This window comes from Acomys russatus, chromosome 17 (genome assembly GCF_903995435.1).
Source record: "Acomys russatus chromosome 17, mAcoRus1.1, whole genome shotgun sequence".
NCBI classification, from domain to species: Eukaryota; Metazoa; Chordata; class Mammalia; order Rodentia; family Muridae; genus Acomys; species Acomys russatus.
This window is the reverse complement of record NC_067153.1, coordinates 11,036,312-11,063,662: the sequence shown is the minus strand read 5'-3', so window position 1 is coordinate 11,063,662 and position 27,351 is coordinate 11,036,312. Positions and strand designations below refer to the sequence as shown.

Genomic DNA, 27,351 nt, shown 5'->3' with positions numbered 1-27,351 from the left:
CTATAAAATTAGTAAATTGTGCTTCTGCAACAATGTGTTCTGTTTGTGAAGATCTTCTTTATAGAAACTGAGTATAATCTGTGATCATATTATCACTGTTGGTATAAACTGCTTAAACTGATAATCTACAGATAAATCATGTACTTAAATTTCTAAGAGATCATAGTAAGTGTATATTTAATACCATGTGGGACATCTATGGTCACAGTATTTCTGTTTATAGTATTCTACATTCACAAAAGACACAAAAGACTATGGTTATCACCATATGGAAGACATCAGTGTAAAAATGACTCAGCTCATGTTTAAGCAATGTCATCCTGGTACCTCAAAAATGATCAATCCGCATTGCTTGATGACAATTTCCTGAGCTAATGCTGTAGGAAAGTACAAATATACATTTACTTTCATATTTTAGAAATATCCTGGTTTCCAAAGTAAAAATCAGAACATTACCATCTTTTAATTCCGAAATTAGTGCCTTCTCAGACAGAGTAATGAGCACATAAAGTCCATAAGGTAAGAGTGTTTGACCATCCATAGAAATGGCTATAAGAAGGCTAGGGGATGGCCTGGAGGGAAAGCATGCCCTTGGTTCTGAGTCTTCCTTGTACGCGTAGCTTTCTAGACTAAGGGGTGGACTCAGAAAGAAATGGGGGAACAGACACTATCCAAAGACAGAAGCCTGGCAAGCTTATTACAGAGTGCCTCCGGCTTACCGTGCAGATCCAGTGTACCCTCTCTTACAGCCAATGTTTTAGCTCCATATACAGGGAGCTCAGGAGATCTAAGATGTCCATGCAGAGTAATGACAGCCTGGTGTTGAAATGGGGACGCTTCTGTCCCAATCTGAAAGAATTCATAGAACACTAAGACTCTCAGTTCACAGTTTTAATTATGTAAAATTTTTTTTTTGTTTTCTTCCCCATTGAGAATTATCCAGGCATTCATATCTTTCTTTCACAATGTAAGCCTTAATTTTTTGTGTGTGTTTGTGTTTTCATATGTGTGTAGGCTCATGTGTGTGCTATTGTCACATGGAAAACATCAATATAAAAAGGATGCAGTCATGTATTAAAGCAGATGGTTCTACATGAGGAAACTAGAGGAAGACCTCCAGTGTTCCTCAGATGATGTCCATTTTTTCTTGTGTCATCTTGTTAGTTCTCTCAAGCCCTAAAGCTTGACTTTTCTAATAAGTCAATATACAACAACTCACCTTTAGGCAACACACTGTTTGACCCATGGCAGTTTTCTCTTTCTATTAAAATGCAGGAATATTCTGAGAATAAACCTCCTGCAATGTTGTCACAGTAATTAAACCAATCTAAATAAAGACAACCTCACGAAAATTTGGTAGAATTAACTATTTTTTTACACATAATATTTTAAACAATAAAAAAAAAAAGATACTGTTTTCTGTACCTGAAGAACACCCCCATCTGTGATTAGGATATTTTCTGCCTGGAGTTCAATATCAGCTTCATCAAATATCAGAGTCCCACCTACAAGCCACATAATGTTAACATGTCACAGGACCCGAAGAGCTGACGACAAAAGAAACTCTAGGGCAAACGGCTTTCAAATAACCATTTGTTATTTTAATTATCAATAAACAGTGCAACAACACAGATTAATTTTATAAAACAGGGCTTCAAAATACAAATTGAGAACGAAGACAAAGTCATCTTTGTAGAAACAATTATAACATCCACATTTACTCTCACCTTAAAAAGCATTTAGCTCTAAAATTTTGACTATTTTGGGCCACAGCGACAGCATCATTAAAAATATACTAAGATGCCTTGTTGTAAGACTGATGTCAATTTGAAGACAGTGCAACTTTCCCTATGACCCAATTATCTACTAACATCAAGTAATAAACATTTTATAACTGCAGACGCTAAAAAAAAAAAAAAAAAAAAAATCATAAAATTACAGAAGGCTTGAAGCACTTAAGACCATTTTGCCAAAGTTTTTTTTTTTTTGCACAAAAGCTCCAAGCGTTTTCTTATTACTGTATAATGTTACTTTTACGCATAATTGTAACTGCTGTGATTATTTCATTTTTATAATTGATACAGACTATGAAGAAGCAGAGAGAACACAGGTCAGAAGCAGCTTCATGGGCAAAGGAGAGACTTGCAGTCAGCGTCTAGGGCAGTCAGGGGTTGTTTAGGATGGACTTGAGCAAACTGCTATAATTTTGTAGCCCCTGGGACCAACTACTTCACTATTTCTGACATGGGTAATGCTGTTATTTTTAACCAATTAGGTGTGAGTACATCTAGATGGTCACCACCCTCCACTACTATCACTGGAAAAAAGTTTCATGAACCAAAGTTTAAAGAATTCCACAGGCATAACACTAAATAATATCAAAATCACAGATTCTAAAAGCAGAGTGAAAAGAGGAAGTCTCCTAATCATGACTTTTGGTTAAATTAACTTCATAGAAACAACCAGCAGAGTCTAATATACAGAATTTCACAAACTTACCTTGAATAAGTAGCATCTTCAGAATAGGGGTACTTTGGTCCAGCAGAACTGTCTGTCCTTTTGTAATAACTGCAAGTGATCCTTCCTCTGGTGGGGGGTTTCCTCCCCATGAAGAGTTGGAAGACCAAACATCAACATATAGGAAGTCAGCATTCTCCTGCCACAGAGTGTGAGAAGCCATAACATTCAGAGAATTTATCAAAGGAAAAAAAAAAAATCTGAAACAGGATACATTTACCTAAGTAATGAAACGGAACTCAACTTAAAGATGTTACAGATGAACCAATTATTTCATTGCAATAACAGTTAAATTCCATTATTAATTATTCCAGACAGAATAATTAAAATATCAAATAAAACACAAACAACAAACAACAAAATATACACACTGCTTAGGTTTCAAAACAGACATAGTTCAATTATCTGTTGGAGACATTCAAATAAGATATCCACTAGCAACGAGCACACCTCCAGGGTGTTAGATTTCCATTGCCATGGCTATTATACCCAGCTGTCATTACCAGTTTGGCCTTGCCGATATTTTTGATGGTGACATGGACTGGAGCCCACCCTGAAGGAGCATGGGCACTTGTCACGCAGATGATACGTGTCTTGTTGGAATACTGGACATCACACTTTTCATTGGCTATGGAGACATGAACATCCTGTGTGTTTTCACTGTAAAGGAAGAAAATGTTAACCGTATGTGCTTATCTTAAACTTCTGCTTCACATATTAAAAGCCTTGCATTCATGTGTTACAGTAAAAGCAGTGGTAATGAATGCTGTATGGTCTATCAAAGTGCAGGCTGACACCACATTAAGATTCAAAATTATTTAGGGCTGGAGAGATGGCTCAGAGGTTAAGAGCACTGACTGCTCTTCTGGAGGTCCTGAGTTGGATTCCCAGCAACCACATGGTGGCTCACAACCGTCTATAATGCGATCTGATGCCCTCTTCTGGACCGCAGGTGTACATGCAGACAGAGCACTGTATACATAATAAATAAATAAAGAAGTACATAAATAAATCTTTAAAAAAACTATTTGTTGAGGAAAAATAAGAAAGATGTTAAGCCAGGGTATACAAACCAGCAAGTGTTCCAGTGTTAAAGGAAACGCTGCCTGGGTTCAAGGGATCAAGACTCTTTATAGTTTCCAAATAGTTGTATTTTATAAATTATACAAATTACCCATAATATTTTTCATTTGCAATAGTTTGAGCACAGTCAGAAGCCTTAGAATTTCATCTCTACTTGAAATGCACACTCAGAGTAACTAATTGTCAGCTCTTAAGAAACTAAACTAGCCTTCCATGCTTTGGAGTCAGCTCTGTCTACTGAAGGATGGCAGTGCAGCTGAGAGAGAGCCTAGCTGGTTGCAACAGTGGAGCTGAGAGAGAGACTGGATAGTTGCAAAGGAATGGATTTAATGAGGGAAAAGATGCTTCTTTTGAACCAGTGAAACATGTGACTGGAGATGTGCTGATGAGAAAAGCATAACAAATGATTTACGTTTGTGAACTTATTGTTAGATTTGGAGCAAGCCATTGCATCTCTTGCACTTTAACCTCCTGAACACAAGGTGGGCTAAAAACACCTTATATGGCAAATAAGGAATCTTCTGTGGGCTGGAAGTTCCCTAGCACAGAGTCTGTATTCAGTGAATGCTGTTGTTAGTGCTGTGTTGTACCTCAATCATGCCTTACAAACAGAAAGGACCATGCTACAAGACTGTTCTTTAAAATAATTTTTTACATATACATTTATATTATTAATATATATACACAATAGATTACCTATAGCAAGAAGAGCCATGACACAATCAGGAATTATATAAATGTTACATTCTTAGTGTTTTGACTCTCTGTATTTGACAGCCTTGAAGAAGACATACAAGACTGCTCTTGATGACTTGGAGGCATAGGAGAAAGCAAGTGTGATGGCTTTCACCTAGCAGCATGTGGATGTGCACTCGGGTGAAGATGGTACCTGAATATAGATCCTGTGACTGTAAGTCTGGTGCCCCCCGCAGTGCTGCCTCTTCTGGGAGATATTTCAGTGATGAGTGGAGTCAGGGACAAGACGTATGTGAACACCGTTGTGGACTGTGATGAGTCTTTCCCATTGACCACACTTACTCCACAGGCTTGATCAGGTCCCCTGCCTATGAGGAGAGGGGAATCAAATGGAGTTGAGTTCTGCCATCAGGCCCAGATCAAACCTTCTAAATACTTGCATTATAATCTTGATTTTCTGGTGAGCACTTCATAATGCACACAGGTTGTATGAAATGAACTACCAAATCCTTTAGCAACAGCTAAATATATCACAGAGCCCATATACATTACTATATACACTTTTAACAAAGGAAGGGTGGGGGCGGGGGGGAACCCAGACTTCTCTTGTGGACAATTCTGCAAACTTGCCAGCTTAGGTTTCCAGTCGTAGGAGGTCCAACATTGAAATTTTGAGCTGGAAAAGGAGACAGAAGCAAGGCAGCAGAGCAGGAGGGGGAGGAGCTAGAACAGGACAAGGAACCCACATAAAATAACAGAAGAGGAGCTAGTGTTGAGGCTCACAACCTGCCAATTTTCAACAGTACTGCTGCATATTTTTAAAATCAAAATAAACACTCTAGTGTTGAAATGACAAATTAAACTCATCATCAAAATATGAAGTAAACAAAAAGTTCACAAAACTTTAAAATCATTTGTTAAAATATTTGCACATAAAACATATATATGTATATATATATCCTAAATGTCATTTAAATACCTTCTTAAATTTTGTTGCCAGGTGGCGGTGGTACACTGGGGAGAGGCAGGTGGATCTCTGAGTTCAAGGCCAGTCTGGTCTACAGAGTGAGTTCTAGGGCAGCTGAGGCTAAAAGAAATACTGTCTAGACCCCCTGTCCAGATCTAGGCAATGAACAGCTCATTCTTCATGGTTGTGGGGTGAGCGGAGACTGCCTCTGACATAAACTCTGGTGACCCCCACTTTGATCACTTCCTCTTGGTGGGGAGGTCCTGCAGGCACACAGAGGAAGGGGAAGCAGGCTATTCGAATGAGACCTGATAGGCTGTGGTCATATGGTGGGGGAGGAGGTCTCCTTCTGTCAGAGGTCAAGGGGAGGAGAGTAGGGGGGAAGAGGGGAGAAGGGTGGGAACAGGGAGATACAAGTGAGGGGATAAGAATTGGATTGTAATATGAATAAATTATAATAAATTAAAATAAAAAGAAGATCCCCGAAAACAAAACAAACAGCCCCTCCAAATTGTTAAATTATTATTATTATTATTATTATTATTATTATTATTATTATTATTATTATTATTATTATTATTATTATTATTATATTATTTTTTCAAACAGGGTTTCTCTGTGTAGTCTTGGCTGTCCTGGAATCACTTTGTAGACCAGGCTGGCCTTGAACTCAACAGCAATCCACCTGCCTCTGCCTCCCAAGTGCTAGGATTAAAGGCGTGCGCCACCACGCCTGTCCAAATTGTTAAATTATAATGAAAGATCTTTACACAGTACTAGATAGTTGAGATTCACAACAGACCAAACTAGGGTGAATAGTGTCTCCATTTAACAGAAAAACTGAAATGGAAGTTTAATTACTTAGTTGGGGATAAAAAAGGAGTGGCAAAATGTGAAATTTAGGATTACCTGGAGCTCAGGTTTTAATTTTCAACCAGATAAAAGAAACAGGAGTTATAATAATACCAATCATATATCATGTTCCAGGTATCCGTCCTTCTACACGCTAACCTCGCAATAAGTCTATGAAGAATGCCACTATGCTAAACGTTATTTGATAGATGACTTCTCTGAGGTAGGGAGAAGCTCAAAACCTTTACCAAAGAAATGCTTAGGGCTCAGATCCTGTTGATGACTGCCAAGGTTTGTACACAAAAGCATTGCACCGATTCATCTTTTTAAATAACTTTAGTTTAATTTTAATTTTTTTATAACTTTTATTTTTTTGAGACTATAGCATAAACACATTATTTTCTCCTTTTACCCCCTTCCCTCCAAACCATCCTATATGTCTTTTTTTTTTTTTTGCTTTCTTTCAGGTTTATGGCATCATTTTTCCATTAATTTTTGTTATAATCATATATGCATGCATGCATATTTCTAAATACAACATTGGTCTGTGTGCTGTTACTCATGCATATGTTTCATGTTGGCCATCCAGTGTTAGACAACCAGCTCCTCCATGAAGATGACTATTTCTTCCTCTCTCAGCATCCTTTAACTAACTTAACTGACGAGAACTAAAGACATGTTCTCCACTTGGATACTCAACTAAGAGTCACCAATTGATGTCATGAACTAATGTCCTCCGAGTTACAGAGGTAGAAAGTAGAGTTCTGACCAAGTTGCTTGAAGTCAAGTGATCCTAAGTGCTGACTCAGTCACTTCCAAAGAATTCAACAACTTGAGAAAAGAAAGACCGTAAGCTTCTGACAATCAACGTTTCTCCCAGGCTGGTGTTCTTTTTTTCTCGAGTACTTACCGTTATTAGGAGGAACCTCACAGACCAGTGTTGTAGAGTCAGATACGAGTCTGTCCACTGCACATTCAGAGTCGCAGACCAATATAGTTGAATTCTGCGGATCAAACCCAGTGCCTGTCACAGTCAAGGTTTGGCCACCACCAAAGCTTCCTGAAGAAGGCAAATGAGAGGAGAAAACTGAGTGAATATGCAGAAAACTCCCCCTCTGTACATATTTGCTTTAGTTAAAAACGGGAAAGGGAAGTTACTTTGCATAACTTTCTTAGATCTGAAGTTTATCATATTATTAATAACACCAAATATTTTTTTAAAATTGTGTTTTAAATCTTCAATGAGTAAATGTTTCTTCTGGTAACTTAAGCAAGTATTTTTAGACACTGAAATTAATTTAAAAGAGATGTCACAAAGGATTTCGGAGCACTCAAAACATACACATAACATTACTATTTGAGTATTTTCATCATACTTTTTAGAGTTTTTTTAACCATTAATTTTCAACTAGAAACAGTGTTTCCTATGGAAAAATTATATTCAAGTTATTCTAAATATGATTTTAAAATTTCCACATGTAACTGGACAATTTAAAATTGGAAAAATTTTAATTAAATGATACAGCAGTAAGAGAAATGTAAGTTATTATTTTCAAATAATTAATTAATTAATACTCTAGTATGTTATTGTTGGACAAATGAAGCTTGATATTTTTATGTTTATAAGAAAGTATGCTTATAAAAAGTACGAATTATAGCAGGGCTTTAAGAATATATTGGTGCACACGACTTTAATCCCAGCACTTGGGAGGCAAAGGCAGGTGGATCGCTATGAGTTCGAGGCCAGCCTGGTGGTTTACAAAGCAAGTCCAAAACAGCCAAGGCTACACAGAGAAATCCTGTCTCAAAAAACAAACAAACAAACAAACAAAAGAATATATTATTTCTAAATGAGTGCTGAAATAATATAAATTATTTATCTGATCACCTTGTCTTGGATAAATATTCTGAATATGAAGTGGGTACTCAAATACAACAGAGGAGAGGGCAAAGCCTTTTGTCTTATGAAGCATCATCACAGGAAAGATGCCCCCTGCATGCTGTCCCACAATGCACTGTAACACACTGTCATTGACAGTGGTCACATTACATGCACTATCTTTTATCATCACTGAAACATCCAAGATAGCAAATCCAAGGTTAGACCCCGTTATTTCAACTTCAGTTCCCGGTGGACCTTAAAAAAAAAAAAAAAGGAAATGATATAAATACATAGTTCATGCTAATTTTTCTATATGCACTTCAAGATACATAGCTTTACTGTTGTGAATAAAATAATACCCAGTTGAGCCAGGCATGCCTTTAATCCCAGTACTCAAGAGACAGAGGCAGGTGGATCTCTGAGTTTGAGACCAGCCTGGTGTACACAGCAAGGTACAGGACAGCCAAGGATACATGGAGAAACCCCTTCTTGAAAAACCAAAACCAAAATAATATTCAGCATTTTAAAGCTATTTAAATAACAGTACATATGATGTGTTATAGACAATTTTTACTACAGTATATACTAGCTTATCGTATATTCATTACAAGTGACTTGTCTTAATATTCACTGTTTTCCAGCCCTTATGTTCATGATAACTTATATATTACCACTTTAGACTTGTAGAGAAAGTAGAAAAAAAAGGAACATTGGCAATTATGGATTTCTGACCATGAGATTTGGTATTTTGTGCTCTTTTCTCCTTTGATCACAGCAATTCTTGAGAATGAGCTATACTTTCTGTTACTCAAATATTTTCAGTAGCTACACTTTGAGAAAAAAGTCATGATATGTAAAGAATTAGGTATAATAGTAGAGGAAAATAAACTAATTTAAAGATTTAAAAAAGTAAATAATGATGTTAAGGCCTTAAGTTAAATATACACAAAACCAAAATTTTCATCTTATCTGTTCTTTTATTTTATTTTTGATAAAACAATACTTTTATTTTTTAAAAATCTCTCCATGTATTTTGGTAAGTTCTAAACACCTCTGACTTTCTTTGCAGGTCTGGATCGGTGGTTTAGTGACTAAGAGCACGGGTGCTCTTCCTGAGTTCATGGATTTGACTTGCAGCACCCACATGATGACTCATAATGGCCCCACAAGTGACAGACACCCACCCTTGTAAGCAAAACATTTATACACATAACAGTAAAATAAAAATTTATAACTGCCTTTGGGTTTTCATTTTATTATAAAATCACTGTATGCATATTAACATACTTTCTATTTTCCTGTCAATACTATATTGATTTAATTATCAGGAAAAGAGACTCCAAGATAACGAAGAGTATTACCTTCCTTATAGAGCCCTTCCTTTTCCACATGGACTATCATTTTATATCATATTACCATTCTCTGTAAGACCAAGTACTGTACATGAGCTTTCTTCCTGCTTTCCAATGTTATCCCATCATGTCATAGATGTCTTTAATTACATTAATTCACTCATAGTCTGTTTCTGTTGAAGTTATTTAACAAAATCTCATGTTTATTGAGCAAAGTTCATTACTTTCTAAGCAAGGCCAGCAGGAATTTACTTGTTCAGATCTGTGCTTATCTCTGCATGCAATCTCACCTTCAGATAATTAGCTAATTCTTTTTTTTTTTTTTTTTTTTTAACAAATGTACATTGTGGGCACTAAACATGGAAATCCCATAGGGCATTAAAATAAGTACCCAAATTCCTAAATTTTGCATCAATAGATATCAATATGTATAGATTATTACAAATTAAAAGCCTACAAGAAGCAGTTACATTTAATTCTTATAATGAAAATTACTATATGATGGTCTGACAAAGTAAGCATTATGACAACATAAGTGTTATGAGTCATTACCATAAATTTATGCATACTAATGAGTAGTTCATGCTAGTAATATTTTCAAATACAAGCTAAAATTGTTTTATAAAGGTTAAAATTTTGTTTGCCATTTCAAGTGCTGCATTGTTTTTAGTGTAATCTATTGCCTGCCTCATCACTAAATAAGGCAGCCCTGGTCTCACTTTCTACAAGTGTCTTATTCATCATGGATGTTGTCTGGAGGGCACATTCAAAGACAGTGATGGAAATTGGTCATGAGAACAATTAAGGCTGGTTCTCTCCTGTTTGTACATGCAGAGAAAAAGACCTCTGTAAACTTCATTCATACCATATGAAGAATGGCATCTAATAATAATTCATAGGCGTTCTGTAGCCAACAAGAAGCATTGTCTATGCCGACACATTCACGTCTCAGCCAGTCTCAGAGCTATTTCCATATAGTGGGATTAGCAATATAAGTTAGCTGCTTGTTCTGCAGTTTGAATTCTTCACATCCTGATTGTATGTATCTCCCTCCCTCATCCCCTCTCAGTCCCCCTCCCTCTCTCAGATGCTCTCTCTCCCTCCCCTAGTCCTCAGAAAGGGGAGCCCTCCTCCCCAAACATCCGGCCTCTATCTATCAAGTCTCATATGTACTACCAGTATCATCTTCCTCTGTGGCCTGGCAAAGCTGCCCTGTCAGGGGGAAGTGATCAAAGTTGGGTGACCAGAGTCCATGTCAGAAGTAGTCCCTACTCCCCATAGGTGGGACCCACAAGGAGACTGCGCTGCCTGTCTACTACATCTGAGCAGAGGGTCTGGGTCCACATCATATATGGTCCTTGGTTGGTGTGGGCAAGATGTTTTCTTTAAGGCTGCCAAATACAAACAGCCAAAATGTATGAATGTAACACACACAGACACACACACACACACACACACACACACACACACACACACACACATACACACACACACAATTTCTAAATGTTTTATGATTCTTCTTGCTGTAGGTAGTTTCTTGTTATATATGTGTAATAATATAAATGCATATGTAAAAAATATTTAAGAAGACAAAAAAGAATGGTCATGAAAGCAAGAAACAAATGCCATTGATGATGGGGTCAGTACCAGTTCTGGGCAAGTGCCACAGCTGTGCAAGTAGTCTTAGGTGGCATAAAAAATCAGGTCGAACAAGCCGTGAACATTACGTCATCAAGAAGTGCTCCTCCGCGGCCTCTGTTTCAGAGTCTGCCTCAGGTTCCTGCCCTTAGTGCCTACCTTGGCCTCCTTGTGTAATGGACTGTGATAAGGATGTGTAAGCCAAACAAACCCATTTCTACACAAGTTGCTCTGGGTCATGATGTGCTTTGAGTCAGCAACAGAAAGCAACCTGAAACAGTGACCCTCTTGACTGTTATGCTGCAGCTGCTCTTCTAGGGTCCTTCACACAGATTATTAGCATTCAAATAGCATGAAGACTAGAAACCGTGGCACATGGCAAGAGATAAGATGCCATCTCCACCTGAACATGCCACTTCCTTGGAAAGAATCCTGTCGTATAGCAACGATCATCTGTTGGAGTTTACAGAAATAAAACACTCTGCACAAGTATCGCGCTAATAAGATAACTCACTCATGAAGTTAGCAGTCGTCTCTTGTGCCACACCAATATTAATGACAGAAACTACTCATTTTGCTCCTAAGACAGTCATCTATTTCTTTCTCATTTGTAATTTAGATCAAGTTGATGAACAGTATGTTCCTATATCAAAGCTGGAGTTTTATGCTGATAATGTATAAAGTAATACAAAATAGAGTCTGCATGGAACTTGAATCCCATGTATTGTATTAATTGGCTTAAGGAGAACTACATAGAATTATGTTCTTTAATATCATAATGCCGTAACAATGAATATTACTGTAATATGACATCAACACAATAAAAAGGCATAGAGACACTGCAATACCTCTATTTGGGGTGATTCTTTTGAGGGATGGCGTATCCTCCATGGCATATGTATATGACAAAGGTGGGTAAATGACTGCATTGACAGAGATCTTGAGATTGGCTGTACCAGCTTTCCCAGCTGGGGTGGTGCAGCAGACCTCACTGGAGTTGATGGACGTAATTTGACAAGGGTTATCCCCAACAGTAAGTGTGGTGTTGCCAGGAGAAAAGCCATTGCCTGTGATCGTCAGTGTCGTCCCACCAGCAATGCTTCCAGAGGTTGGTGAGACAGAAGCTATGGCAGGGCTACCGACAGTCAGGTTTCCCAGAGCCAAGCCCTTAGACCCAACCACAACACCGAGAGAATGAAATCCAGCTGCTAGTGGGGTCATAAGAACAGTAATATTATTTTCATTAACATCTATTGCTCTGAACTGTTGACTTCCAATAAATATAGAAATCTCTTCCAACACTGTCCCAAAACCCTCTCCTTCGATAAGAACATTTACAGATCCTTCGATGGAGTTCGGGAAAACTCCGGTTACATAGGGAGCAATGTTTTCTAAATAGGAAAAGCTACAGTTTCCCTGACATTGGGCACGCACTCCATGTATTAGGAGGTCTGCAAGAACAAGCTGCTGGGGAGCAGGAGATGTTTCACATTCAATGGCGGTGTAGGTCACAGTTAGAACTCTACATGGGAATTCACCCATAAAGACTTCTACACCTGCAGAAGAAGCCATGAATCCAGAGCCGTGTATTGTCACCCTTGTCATGCCTGTAGTTGACCCTGCTTTTGGCAACACCATATCTATGTTTGGCAAAAGTACAAACCGCCTGTCAAATTCACTGGGCAGTGTGTTGATAGCAGTGCCCAGGTTGTAGACAATCAAAGTAACAATTTCTCCGACTCCAACATCCATTGAGTTTTGAGGGTCAATATGACACATAATAGAATTTTCACTGCTTTCTTCTACAACACAAGGGTAGCTGCCAATGGTAACCTGGGAGAAAAAATGAATATGAAATAAAAAACATTGATATATTACCCTCATATACACTTTATGTTTATATTAGTATCAATTATATCTTAAAAAGTTAATTCTGTGAAAAATTTGTATTAATAAAATTAATTTGGGGGATTGATGAATGAAAACATACCTTAAACTGACCATAAAATCAATATCATGGTTGTGCAAGTGTGTTAATAACTAAGTGATGCACATTAGTCAAAAAGTATAAAAACTGAGTAACCATCAGCTGGGCGAATGAATAGACTTGCTGTGACTTGCTGTACAACAAAGTCTTTATTCAGCCATAAAAATAAATGAAGTACTGAAACATGAACGAGCTTTCAGCGTATTATGCCAAAGGAAAATGGATGTGCACAAAGAACTTTACATTGTAGAAAAATAGGATAGGCAAATCTATACGGAAGAGAAACAGATTGGCAGTTACCAGTGTGCTGAGATGGATGAAGGAGGTGGGTGATATACCAGAATGTTTCTTTTATGATCGTAACATGTTCTCAAACTTACCCAGTCACAGGTGTACAACTCCGCTAACATACTATTAAATATACACACATGTGTAATTATAAACTTTAAGTGAGTTATAGGCAACAAATCTGATGAAATTACACTAGGAGAGTGTGGTCAAAATGTCGTTGTTTTGTTGGGTATGTGGACACCGAGAAGAAAAGATTTTACTTCCTTACCTTATTAGCACACTGACGACTACTGAAGCCATGCCCAGTGATAGTGAGGAGCTCATTCACTGTCCCAGCAGAGGGAGTAATGTTGCTTATAGATGGCGAAATACAATCTGAAAGCTCAAAGAGCAATTTACTTGAATTTTTAGCCCTTGTATCATTCAGGCCACACGGGGGTTCTGTTGCTAGGCAGCCTGCTGCCGTACTTGCCAAGTGCAAGTTTTCGGGGCCTGTTTTAGACAAAAGGAGCATCTGTAAGCCATGCACACGAGCCTACGACAAGAACTGTGTTCAGACTCCATTACTGTTTATTTAAACGAGGGTATTAGGTGGTTTTACATTCTGGAGACCTGATAATTTTTTTTTTTTTTTTAAGCAGAGTAATTTCATGTAATTAATTTTAGCCTTAGGAAGTGACAGATGCAGTTAGATCCAGTCATCTGACATCTACTGTACAAAGGTCACTTTAAGTCCGGGTCACCTGCTGCGGTTCCCATGTTTAACCATCTTACCTGGAGCATATGTTGCTTCTGTGCTTCCCACACACAGGCGCAGGGGAATGTGCCTGGTTTCAGCAGGTAAAACGTTAATGAATCCTTGGAGAGCTATGGACTGTGCCTCATCAACATACCCGCTGCTGTAGTGATGGATTCCAGGGGATGTAAACTGGTAAGAAAATGAACCTGCCATAAAATAAGATTGTTCACAAGTGATACGAGCAATTAATGACTCTTTGAAAACTAGGCGAGGAAATTGGAAATTATCATTTCAAGCATACGTAGATGACATTTTTCTTATTTTTATGTGTCTTATGGCTCAACAAGAAATAGTAGAGAATGAGTCACTGGCTATAAAAAAAATTTTTTTTTTAAGTAATAATAAGATTGCAATCCGGCAAGATCCAGCTTTACATTTAAAAGAAAACCATGGAAAGTCTGGCCTAACTTATCAAATTTTAAAGAAAACTGAAATACAATGAAAATTTAAATATACTGTTACAAGCTTAGAACAAACTAGTTGTTCTGAAAGGCATACTAACACTCAGCCATCCTACAAGAAGTGCTGATAACAACCATCACAGTTTCATTATTTGATAACAGATCAGTGTGACTAAAACACACAGTCCTGTTTTCATTGTACTTTGTGGAACAATGTATGTTTCAGCTGGTCAATTATCATGCAATCAATGAGGACAACAAAGGCAAGGATTCAGTGTAGTATGTTTAAGATATCTGCTTTCATTTATTTATAACATTTTTCAATAGACATAAACTGCCAGGTAAATGAGTTTGTGACTTTATTTGTATGGCTAAGATATGCAAACACATTTACTATAACTAAGAAAAAGGGGCATGATACTGAAAATGTCAACAAAACAGGAGCATACCTGATGCGGATTTTTCCCTTCCACTTGTAAATCCTTTGCCATCATAAGTCACACTTCCAGGATGAGAGACTGAGAAAACCCGGTACCCGATACCTCTAAGAAAGGGGTGTGCTTGCCAGTACCACACCACAGTATCGCCCATGGTCACATTCAAGGCTGGTGGAGACCAAGAATAACCTAGTCCATGCACTGGGAGTAAGAATGGAGGCAGATTTTTTACAAGGGAAGAAAGCAAATGTCCTAATAATTAACCATGTAAACAGTCATTTCTATAAAGTGAGAACAACTTCCTAGTTAGTATTGCACATAATTTAAACACTCAACCAAAATAAAACCAGAATTACTAGAAAGTGAGATCATAGAATATGCGGGAAGAAATAAACAGTAACTAATGACTCCAGAAGTGATCATCAGAAGACACTGAAAAGAGGTGGGTGCCCAATAAATAAGTTGCTCAGAAATAATTCACGGAACGCTTCCAATGCCCTTATCCAGACTTTACAGAAGTTTTGGAAGGGACTGGTTATGCTAACAATTTCAGCTTTAATAATCCTTCTGAAATTCATGACTGATCAACCGCAGTAGCTCAGGATGCAGTTACCCAGGAGGCCCTAGATTGCCACAAAATCACTAGAAATCTCTGAGTAGGAAATTATAAAGCTTGGCCTTCTCAACTCAAAAAGAGTATCTCCTATGACTAAATATGTAGTATGTAGTCTGAACTTAACTCAAGCTCATGACATATGTTACTACATATGTATTAAGGATATGACTTCTCATCTCATACGGAGAACACTGCAAAAGTATAAAAGAATCAACATTTTTTCTATGAACAACTTGAAATGAAAAATAAAAGTCATCTTAATTTCAGCATAAAGTCTCTCTTTTTTTCTCGATATGTAAATGTTGGTTGGTACCTAAATGAGATCCGTTGTTGGTAATCCTGAACACAGTCCCTGTTGAATGGAGAGTGCATCGGATGACATTTTCTGATGATGATGTAATGTCACACGGGAAAGAACCTAAAAATATAAAGGTAAGAGAAACATTTCCAGTCGTTTTTGTGAACTAAGAGACGGAGTATCAGTAGTAGAGACCCAAAGCTTAACATAACTCTGTGGTGTATGGACAGGTCTTTGGGGTTTGCTTCTGACAGTGATTTCAGTAGACTAAGTATTTTCATGGTCACGGACGTGTTTTATACACGTTAAATACACAATGACAATTGGTTAGAAATGAAAGAGTCAAAAAACAGAGTTGTTTGCTTTCTCATCATCCCTTCAACTACAAACCCTTGACCTTTTCTATAGTAACAGAGGAACAAACTGGAGAGAGGGAGCAGCAGTTAAGAGCTCTTATTCCTTTGCAGAAGTGCCGAGTTCATGTCCCAGCAGCCACGGCCAGTTCAAGTCTCAGCAGCCACGCCCAGTGGCTCACAACTGCCTATAACCCCAGTTCCAGGGTACTCAATGTCTTCCTCTGGCCTCATATGAGTACCAATATACATGACACCTCCATTAAGGATATAAAAAATGCAATTGAGAGCATTAGTGTAATCTTTCTTAAAATATTGATCAGCCATTGAACATATTTGTGTAACAACCCAGTTCCTCCAGCTGATCCATTTAGTCAAGGAAAACCTTAACAGGCCTCCCTCACCCCCTCAGGACAAGAGTTTACCTAAGAGGACAGAATTCTCAGTTGGGATTGTGCTGAATCCAAGCCCCATTATAGTGATGTCAGTGCCACCATACAAAGAGCCTCTCTGAGGAAACATGTGGGTGACTTTCAAAATGTACAGTATCGAAGCATTTAACTTGTTCCTGAAAAGAAAAATAGAATATATTCCCAATGAGCTTTCTTACGCAGGCCCACACTGTTTGGGGAATAGGAAATACATATGAATACATATATAATTACACATTAATTTGGACAATCTGGTAATCATCTTTACTTTGGTTAAATGTATATATTAATTTTGAAAACTAGAATTTTGAAAAAATATAATAGCAGAAATATGTGAGATGGAAAGTCTTAAAGCAATATAGAAAATACAATTATAAGAAATACTTTAAAGTATTTTACATTTTTACTATTGTAAGATGTTGAGGCAGATTTACATGTATAAAAAAGTGGCAACAAAATTCCATATGTTATAGAAGTAATTAATTTTATGCAATTTATTTAATGTTTCCTAGTTGTTGAAAACTGGTCATGACTTAATTTATTTATTTTTCAATTACAGATGGTTTGCCTGCTAGGGTGCCATGAAATTGTGCCACGGTCCTTTGACCTGATACGTACGGTCCAATTCCTACATCTGAAGTCTCACCACGACAGCACAATCTATAGATTCCAAAGAGGCTTCCTGTTGCTTTATTTAACTTGTTTAGCATTCTGGGTTGGCATTTTTCCACCTACCATCTAAATACAGTTTGGGTTTGATGCTGTACATAATACCATCCAGCAGAAGCCAGTAGCTTTTCAAGAACTCTGTGAGCTCCTCCCAGTAACCCCAACAGGAAGTGCTGCCCTATATTCCTTGTTCACTGGTCACTGATTGTGGCACTTATCATGTGCCTTTCTATTCTGACACCTGCTTTTTCTCTGCCTTTATTTTAAGCCATTAATTTAACTTGCTGTTCTCCCAAGTATTCCAAGCTAGCAATTGTCTCAGAGAAGAACTAAAAGTTTGCTGTTAACAGCTTCGGGAAAGAAAATTCAAAATTCCTATAGGAAATAGAACCAGCGAGGGATTGTCTCTGCTCTTTTCTTTAGATGGCCAGATCCTGGCTTAACTGTCACCACGTCAGGGAACCCTGCCTTATTCCATGGAATGCTAGTTCCCTCCATTGTACATTCTTATTATACTTGGGATCTAATATTAGTAAACTTTACACATTTATAATTGTTATAGAACTTGGTTAATCATTGATAAAAATCCCTCCAACAAAATTGAGAGTAGTGCTAGTGCAGGAAATTATTTTAAATTCAGAATTAAACAAATACTCTCCCCCACTGCCAAAACTGCTTGAAAAATATTTCCTGCAGGAATGCAAATCATATATCTGATACAAAAACCCAATTGCACAGACACTTTTTATAATCTCTTCTAAATAGTTTGGTCAAAAATAAAAATCTCTTTATGAGAGTATTTAAGAATCTTTTCTACGAGGAGATATAAATGGGTAGAGAAAACAATCAACATATTTGATGATTAATTTTTTTCCCTATCCCAATTTTATTAGCCCCATCCATTTCACAGTTATATCATTTATAATCTTCATCGTACCTTGTTGATGCCAAACCCCAGTTTCTGATTTTGACATAGATGTCATGTCTTCCTGGAGGCAACTTGGGCAAAAGGCATCTAATGTCTGTGAAGTTTGAGTGAAGAACCCGGCAGGGTTTTCCTCCAACATACACAATGTTTTCTGCGAGTTCATTTCCAAAGTTATAACCCTTAATTGTTAAACTGACATTTCCTATTTTTTAAAAATAAAAATACAACTTGTCATAAAAATTTAAGTTCTTATCCAGCAGAAAATTTGCATATTAACCAAATGAACATGCTTATCTTTCTTTGGATTTAGAAAATTTTCCAGAGGAAGAATTGAAAAGAATAAGTTAGTACTTCTATGGACACATAAAACGCATGTTTGTTTCACAAAGGAAATAAAGCACTGAAGTATTTTTAAAATATATAATATTTTTTTCTCACCATTGTACATGTTGTGAGTAAAATTTTAAGTTGACTTGTTTGTATTTCAAAGCAAAGTGAAAGTAAAGAGTATGTTTCCACATAAGGAGCAAAACTTCAGTGTGGAACTATGATTTCAAAGTCTTTCTGGAAGTAGTTTCCAGTTTTTCATCAAATGGTTGAGTTTTTTTTTTTTTGTCTATTTGGTCTCAAGAAAAAGTGAGAAAAGTCAATTTCAGGCTCAAAACTCAGTAGTGTGATAGAGACTATTAAAAAGATAGAATGGAGTCTAGTTTGAGATGACACCAAAAGCTACCGCTACATATGAAGCCTTCACTGTCCTGGATGTTTATCAACAGATGAATGGTCAATGCAAATGTAAATATGCGTGATAGAATTTTATTCTGCTGTTAATAAAGGGATAATATGTAATTTGCATGTAAATTGATGGAACCTGAAATAACCATATTGAGTGAGCTAACTCAGATCCAGAAAGACAAATGATTGATCTCACTGAAGAATTTCTTACCAAGAACTGTTCGTTCTTTGGGACTGAAATCAATGATAACTGGTGTTTGTAAGCAGTTGTAACTAAAACTTTCCTTTGCTGTGGCTTCAATTCCATTGGTAATAACAGAAATATCAACTGTACCCTCAATTCTCTGAAATAAATAAAAAAAAAAAAAAAAGAAAAGTTTAAGTGGTGCAGTATTTAAGTCCAGTCACTAAGCTGGGGCACTAACTCAGTCAGTAAATGTTTGTGTTACAAGCACATTAATAAAGGACAGAGGCAGAAAAAAATTGGAGAGAAGACAGACGTGGTGCCTTGACCTCCCATCCTAGCCTTGTCGGCAAGATCTAGCCAGTGAGACATCATATCTGAATTCTGACAATTCCTGGGGAACTACATCCAAGGCTTGTGCATGCATGTGTGTGTGCATGCACACACACACACACACGCACACGCACATGCACGCACACACACACACACACACCCCAAAAACAAAATGCCAATGGGTGAAGAAAGATAGAATTACTATAAATAAACTTCTGAAATTATTTCACTTCAGTCATGAATCAGAATTACTTTTCAGGTATTTAAAGTTGTTGTATTTAGTGTAGGTTATGGATCTAAATTCCCAAGACAGTGATCTAATGGCCCTACAGGGTTTATGGGCCATTTTTACTGCATCTATATTATTTAAGGGCTCCATGATGTAGCTGAGATGCTCTGGCAAATGGTTCTCTGCCCGGCAGAGGACAAGATGCCAACATTTACCCTTGTTCTCTTGCCATAGCCTCAAATCTAATACTTCTCCTTCATTCACAAACCAGGCTGCATATTTTTCATTTTATTATTTTATTTATATTACATCTCTATTGTTAGCCCTTCCCTTGTTTCCTCCTATTCCTCCCTCCCTCCCACTTCCCCCTTTCTCCCCTCCCCTATGTATGTGATTGAGGGAGACCTCCTCCCCCTATATATGTTCTCAGAGTATCGAGTCTCTTCTTGGTAACTTGCTATCCTTCCTCTGAGTGCCGCCAGGGCTCCCCATCCAGGGGACGTGGTCAGAAAAGGGGCACCAGAGTTCGTGTGAGAGTCAGATCTCACTCTGCACTCACCGGTGGAGAATACTCTGTTTGTTGGCTAGGTCTTGGTAGGGGTTCGAAGTCTACTGCCTATATTCTCCCTGGCTGGTGCCTTAGTTTGAGGAGGACCCCAGGACCCAGATCTGCCTGTCATAAAGTTCTTCTTGTAGGTTTCCAGGACCCTGTGGATCCTACTATTTCCCCATTCTTCCATGCTACTCTCACCTAAAGTCTCAATAGGATGTCCTCTCCTCTGACCCACTTTCCTCGTAAGTAAAATTTTTCATGGGACGTATCCCTTGGACTAGTGTCTTGATATAAGTGAGTATATACCGTTTGTCTCTTTTTGTTTCTGGGTGAACTCACTCATTATGATAATTTCAGGTTGCATATTTAGCTAATCCAGTTATATACTCTAAGCCCAAACACTGAAACTGCTTTATATTTCCACTCATGGCATCTGGGCGATTGTCAGTAAGCCAGTCTTTATCAATTGGCATTTCATTAATGCACATGATGTGTTTCACTGAGTGATTTAAACAAAATGTTTTTCATACTGTTATATCCCCTAAACCCTTTTTCTATTATTGGACCAACACACACTCCTTGATTTTTTTCCCTGCACATCTTACTATGTCCATAGTTAGTCGGCTATGTTTTGAGATTTGGCGTCAGTGCCTGCATCTACACTTATCATCACTTTGCACATAATTAGTGAGCCACAGACCTGATTTAAATTTAAGGAGAATTTTTAAAAAATAAGGAACGATCGTTGATTCTGAGGTCTTATATCCTATGGCCAATTTTTTTTTTTTGCCAACAAATTGAAATTTCAGCACTTTAAACATAATTTTCTAGGTCAGCTAGATGGCTCAGGGGTGAACATGCTTGCTAACCAACTCCGATGATCTAGTGGATCCTGGGAGAGTCCCAGGAAGAGAGCTAACTCTGCAAGTTGTCCTCTTCCCTCCACAGATATGCAGTGACACTCACGTCACACTTGTGCATGTATACAAACAGTAAATAAGTGTAAAATTCAACATAAAAAGTACACATAAAATAAATTTATCAAAAAACATGTCTAGATTTGTTTCTCTGAAGTTAACAGAGTATTAATACTGAGTCCTTTTCAATTTTTAGTTTATCCGTTAATTCTCTGATGACTCTCAAGTGCTGATATGACATGACTTCTTTTTATGAGACTCCTGACTGCCCATTGTCCACTCCCCACCATCCACTCCCCACTGTCCACTCCCCACCGTCCACTCCCCACTGTCCACTCTGCACCGTCCACTCCCCACTGTCCACTCTGCACCATCCACTCCCCATTGTCCACTCTCCATCATCCACTCCCCATTGTCCACTCCCCACCGTCCGCTCCCCACTGTCCACTCTCCACCATCCACTCCCCATTGTCCACTCCCCACCGTCCATTTTCCACTGTCCATTCCCCACCGTCCACTCTACTGTCCTTCATCTTTGTACCTCTGTCTAATATTTCAAGTGATATGCATTGTTTACTTGGCATTGTTTGGGGTGACTATCTTCATCGTGATTTTTTAATGTCTCAGACGTGCAAAAAATATTTCGGCTTTGGCTTTTAGTTAAAAGATGATGACGTCATTTTTACAGACAATAATGAAAACTGTGAGCTTTGGAGAAACATGTCACTTGTCTAACCACCCTCCTAGATGTTTCCCAGTTGATAAGGTTAGTTCTACTGGAAGTGAGCGATAAAGAAAGCCAGAGGCCTTACTTTTGACGTTTGGCAGCTGATCCTATTCAAATTGGCCTCAATCACATTGCATGTTTCATTTCCAACTAAAACAGTTGAATTTTCACTAAAACCAAATCCAGACACTGTCAGTAGAGTGCCACCTTTATAAGAAGAACACAGAAAAGAAAACCATTGGTCAGACCGACTACAACAGGATGAAACTTTCCCGCTACCCAGCGCATCATTCCTGAGTCATCCAGTCATGGCAGATGGAGAAGTAGCCATGCAGTTACCACCACAAGCCCAGCGAAGCCCTCAGTTGCACAGGCTTTGCCCACATTGGCTCTGGGGTAGATCAGCAGCAGCTACCACTTCATTCTGCAAGAAGATGTCTATTTATCCCACGGGTGAGGAATGAGGGTGAACTAAGACTTAAATTTTAATATCTGTAAGAAAGGAGAAAGTATGAAAGAAAAAACAAAATAAAGTAAAGGTAATGTAATTTTAAAAAACACACCCAAAATCAATGCCAAAGCACAAGTTCCAATATTAATCATGGTTAAAAAAAAAAACCAAAAACACAAATTAAGTGAAACAGCACAAGAAAAATGTGTTATTGTGTATGCATTTTCTTTGTCAGTCTTTCTTTGTCCTGTTTATCTCAGAACTTTTCTAGGTGGAGGAACTCCATTGAGACTCTGGTTACAAATGGAGCAGCTGGTAAGCAGGATAATAACTAATAAATCTTATCTTGACATAATTAATGAGGCTGCTATAGAAACAATGTAATAATTGATGATATTAATTCAACACCCTATGATGTAAGCATAAGCAGTTCCCTGGCTTGTGCTTCTTAAGGAAGAAAAGAATTATCCAGGCATTCAATCTCTGTGCCTTTCAAAAAGGACATTCTCTTTTGTTCTATGCAGGAACCTTGGGTTCCTCACCTTCTTCTTGGCACCAGAAACAAAGCACTGGAAAGCCAGGTGGGAAAATGTATGCAATCACCTCCATAGAGAACTGTTAGCTGTTACCTGCCAGGCTTCCAGAATCAGGCCAGACATGTGAGATCTGACTCCGATATACGAAGTGGGATCCCTCACCCTCTAGACTCTGTGCTAGTCCAACACCAGCAATGGACACAGCAACGGGAGCGCGCCCAGCACTTCCACTCAGAACCCGGCACTTGATCTCATTTTCTTTTGATAAAAAAAAAAAAAAAAAAAAAGAAGAAGAAGAAGAAGAAAAAAAATAATAAAACAAATGTGGTGTTTTGAGATTAAAAAAAAAAAAAAAAGAAAAACTCACTAGAACTAATATGTAAATATTTACATTGGCCTTAGTTTTTAGACTCTAAGAAGTATATTCGAGGTCAACGACTCACATTCTGATGGGGACAGGGAAATCTTAGGGGACAGGAGGAATCTTTGCAAGCTACTAGGTGCTATGAATTATTTCCTTCTATGAGACAGTAAAGCAACAATGAAAAAAAGAATCTGGAAACCTTGCCCAAAGAAGATTCACATTCAAATGTTTATAATTCTAATTTTATTTAGAATTTCTACTAAAATTTTTAGTAAAATTTTGATTCAACTTTTTTCTTATGTCCAAAATTGAGAAAAACAACATGTTCTGTCAATAAAAGTGATAAAATTAAATAAAAACATCTTCTTCACTTTACCGCAGTTTAGGTAATACTGTTATAATATTGGCTATTTGATCTCACTAACACATTGAAATTAAAAAAAAAAAAAAAAACCAGAAATGATTTGGTCAGTGGTCTTACTCATGTCATTTTCATCTGATTAAATTAAGGAAAGTATCTAGGATTGTGCATAATTTTCAGTGAAATTAAGTAACTGTGTTTCCACTAATGTCAAGAAATTAAAAATATTAATGATTTTTAAATTCTGCATAACTGGAGAGGTTGTGCTGAACTAGAAGTCAAAGAATAGAGTCATGTCCTCTTACCTCATAGTGACTACTATTGCATTGTCATGGCATAGACAGAGGGTAGGTGCAGTATTTTAGTGGTAGGACACTTACCTAACATGTGGTAGGTCCTCGGTTCAATCCCCAGTACATACAAAAACAAAAAGCAACAACAACACACATGGCCAGAAGCCATAGGAGAAGAGTGTCAAACTTTGAACATATTTGTGTCACAGAGATACATCAACACATGGAAACTCTTGTGTAACCAGTTTGTAATGTACATATGAATGGAGGTATGGTAGATCACTCTTGGCAGGATAAAGACACTGTATAATATTCAAACAGTCTGTTCATAATCAAATATATATACACACACACACACACACACACACACACACACACACACACACACACACACATATATATATATATATATATATATATATATATACAATTTTCTAGACCAGACCAGGTTGCTAGTTTTGTGATTTCATAATATATACTGGAGGACAACTATATTTGTAATAGTTTTTTCTTTCAATTCCTTTTGGAGAAAAATAACCACACTTCAGGACACTTGAAAGAACGTACCATTCACAGAAAGAAGAGAGCAACTGGTCGACCCAACAGAGACGGATATAGCTGCGGTGGGAGAAAATCCAGAGCCTGCTATGGTTAGTATCGTGCTTTCTGCATAGGACCCTGGAAGTGATATATTTAAGTCACTACATTTTAGATGAAAACACTTAAAGTCTGTTATTTATAAAATCAGATATTTCTTAGGTAAGAATACGCCTATCTTCTATAAGATCCAAACAATAATCCTGAAATTAAGCAGGAGGAGAGACACATATATATGGCAATGACATTTTTTTCTATAAAATTACTCTGTATTGATTCATATTTTTGATCTATGTGTTAATATGTATCAGAATATTATTTCATTGAAATATGGAATTAGGTAAGAAAAGAAAAGTACCTTTTTGACAAACAAATTGAAAAGGCAGCAACCCACCATGAAACCATGGAGAAAAGAAAGAACGACAAGTGACACTTCTCATTTGCAAAGAACATGGTGGAAAAGAGAAGCACCTGAAAGGTGGAAGAGAGGAAGTGGAAGGAGGAAGTAGAAAGAGGACAGTGATCAGTGGGAGGAAGAAGGGAGAGGAGAGAAGAGGAAGTGTTGAAGAATGAATATGATCAAAATACATGAAAATATCACAACAGAACTAATTATGTATTATTAATATATTCTAATTACAGATAAAAATAAAGTAGATAGCTCCTGAGAAATGACACCTAAGGTTGACCTTTCACTCCTAACACACACACACACACACACACACACCACCACCACCACCACCACCACCACGACCACCACCACCACAAAACTATATATGTATGTCAAATACAAAAGGCATTAAAACATCATGGAAGAAAATACACAAAATTAATTACTGTGGATACCTCAGGAAGCTGTGTGGGCTAGGATAGAGACAATACTTAAAGAGAAATTTAGCCTCTCATAATATTTTCTGACTAGTGATTGGAATGTAGGCAGACATTGCCAGTGAAGAAGAAAAAAACGGCTAGTTTTTGTTTTATTCATCATATTTTCCCATTATTCTTAAGTTGATTAAACATAATAAAAGGCAATTCAGGGCGCTGATTATTTTGAGCCCAAAATAATTTTTAGGAACTTCATAGAAAAGTAGAAAATCACTAGCAAATGCGAGGGCACAAACAAAAGATAAGGCTTACTGTCAGCTACTGAGACGAAATATAAGATTATGACCTCTGAATTCATCACTATAGGTAAAAACTCACCCTTTGCGGTCCTTATCCTTGACACTTATTTAAGTTTTTAGGAGCTCACACAACACCCTCAGTCACATTTTTCCCAGCAATAATGCATCCCCTAGGTTGGGATGAGTTCTTGGCATTATTTGTCCTGTTTTCTCTCCTTCTGTTGAGCTACAGCTACCCTATAGCCTGCCTAGCTGCCTGCTCTGCTGTAAGCGTTCTCACAGGGTGAGTGTTAGTACACACAATAGTCAAGAGCCAGGACAAGGTTCAAAGTCACAGGGGAGGTAGAGAGACTGATTCTAACTCACAAAAGTAGAGAATAGAGAGATTAATGACATAGTTTAGCTTCATAGATGTATTTCATTCACATAAGTAACAAGCACTTCTTCCCATAGTTTCAGCTGATAGTTTTCACTATATTGAGCTGTTTTCTTACCGTAGTTAGTGACTGTAATATATATTAAAGGTTATTATTAGCCAGCCTCCATGGTGCATGCCTGTAATCCCAGCCCTCATGGAGGCAGAGACAGCAGATTATCTGTGAGTTTGAGGCCAGCCTGGTCTACAAAGTGAGTCCAGGATAGCCAAGGCTACACAGAGAAACCTCATCTTGGAATCACCCCCAAAAAGATTATTATCAGAGGTTACTTTTTTCCCCCCTTTTGTCTATCTTCCACCGTGTACTTGAAGTTACAAAGCAGAGTGGTACCTCCAGAAGGTGTTGTTGTCAGGATCAGGGGAGTGGTCCTGGGATCCCAGGTAAACCCACAGTCACCCAAACATTTAGCTGGAATTCCATTGACATAGACTTCAACCTTCAAGTCAAGAAACACAGATCCAGAAATAAACAAGGCTAAAGAGACAACAGAACTCAGTAACAAAATATAGCAATAATCCCTGGAAGTATAGTGTTTATACGCAGGCTTTAGAACAAATAGAATATGTTTGTGTACAAAAATGTGCTTATGCTTTTCTGCTTTGACATCTTATTCTCCCATGTATCCTGCCATTCATTCATCTGTGCATTTGCATTGCAAATGTGCCATTAGGCTTCTGATGCACTTGTAAGTAGCAATATAAGAAATACATGAAAGAAAACAGATGGCATCCTTTCTATCATCCAATATATAGTAAATGTAGGATGAAAACTTACATAAATTAAATCATGGAAGCATTGTTTTAATTAGTGCTATGAATAAACGTAGAGGCTGCTTTAAGGAATGTCACCTATACTTAATATATTTTATTATTCTCATCACTAAAGTGGCAATTATCTGACACAAATGCTGTAAATATTAGATAAAATAATACAGTTACTAATTCTGTCAGTGTTAGATTTAAAAACTTTCTGAAACCACTAGGAAGATAATTTTCCCTAAAGTTGGAAAATAATCATGAATTGGTCAACTGTTATAAAAAATATTCTTATGAAACTATAGCTGAAAACACTCCTGTTTTACAAGGCCTTCGGTATATTGGTTCAAATTAGTTATACATTTGGAGTTATAAATGCTATGAAAAAAGCTTGAGAGATACCTGTGGTTGCTGATTAGGTGTGCGAAGCATGTCTCCAGGTATGCGTTGTCTAAATAAGCCGCCTTCCGTTATTGTGGTAACTGTCACATTAGCCTTTTCTCCAATAATGTTGGAATCATTAATCTATTTTTACAGAAAATGAATTTACTAGAA

At 37.5% G+C, this 27,351-nt stretch overlaps 1 protein-coding gene across 1 annotated transcript in view; it reads right to left on the bottom strand.

Annotated features, from left to right (window-relative positions):
* Pkhd1l1 (PKHD1 like 1) overlaps positions 1-27,351 on the bottom strand; it is a 155,035-nt gene that overhangs the window by 68,725 nt on the left and 58,959 nt on the right. The window contains exons 26-45 of the mRNA XM_051159545.1: positions 27,199-27,321; positions 26,372-26,477; positions 24,448-24,558; positions 22,956-23,120; positions 21,961-22,082; positions 19,144-19,276; positions 18,207-18,399; positions 16,595-16,737; positions 15,832-15,936; positions 14,915-15,103; positions 14,040-14,210; positions 13,534-13,757; positions 11,836-12,820; positions 8,004-8,252; positions 7,022-7,175; positions 4,490-4,660; positions 3,021-3,177; positions 2,500-2,656; positions 1,426-1,505; positions 720-849 (exon numbers count right to left, since the gene is read on the bottom strand). Of these exons, the coding sequence (XP_051015502.1) occupies positions 720-849; positions 1,426-1,505; positions 2,500-2,656; positions 3,021-3,177; positions 4,490-4,660; positions 7,022-7,175; positions 8,004-8,252; positions 11,836-12,820; positions 13,534-13,757; positions 14,040-14,210; positions 14,915-15,103; positions 15,832-15,936; positions 16,595-16,737; positions 18,207-18,399; positions 19,144-19,276; positions 21,961-22,082; positions 22,956-23,120; positions 24,448-24,558; positions 26,372-26,477; positions 27,199-27,321 (3,868 nt within the window). The remainder of the gene's footprint in view (positions 1-719; positions 850-1,425; positions 1,506-2,499; positions 2,657-3,020; positions 3,178-4,489; positions 4,661-7,021; positions 7,176-8,003; positions 8,253-11,835; positions 12,821-13,533; positions 13,758-14,039; positions 14,211-14,914; positions 15,104-15,831; positions 15,937-16,594; positions 16,738-18,206; positions 18,400-19,143; positions 19,277-21,960; positions 22,083-22,955; positions 23,121-24,447; positions 24,559-26,371; positions 26,478-27,198; positions 27,322-27,351) is intronic.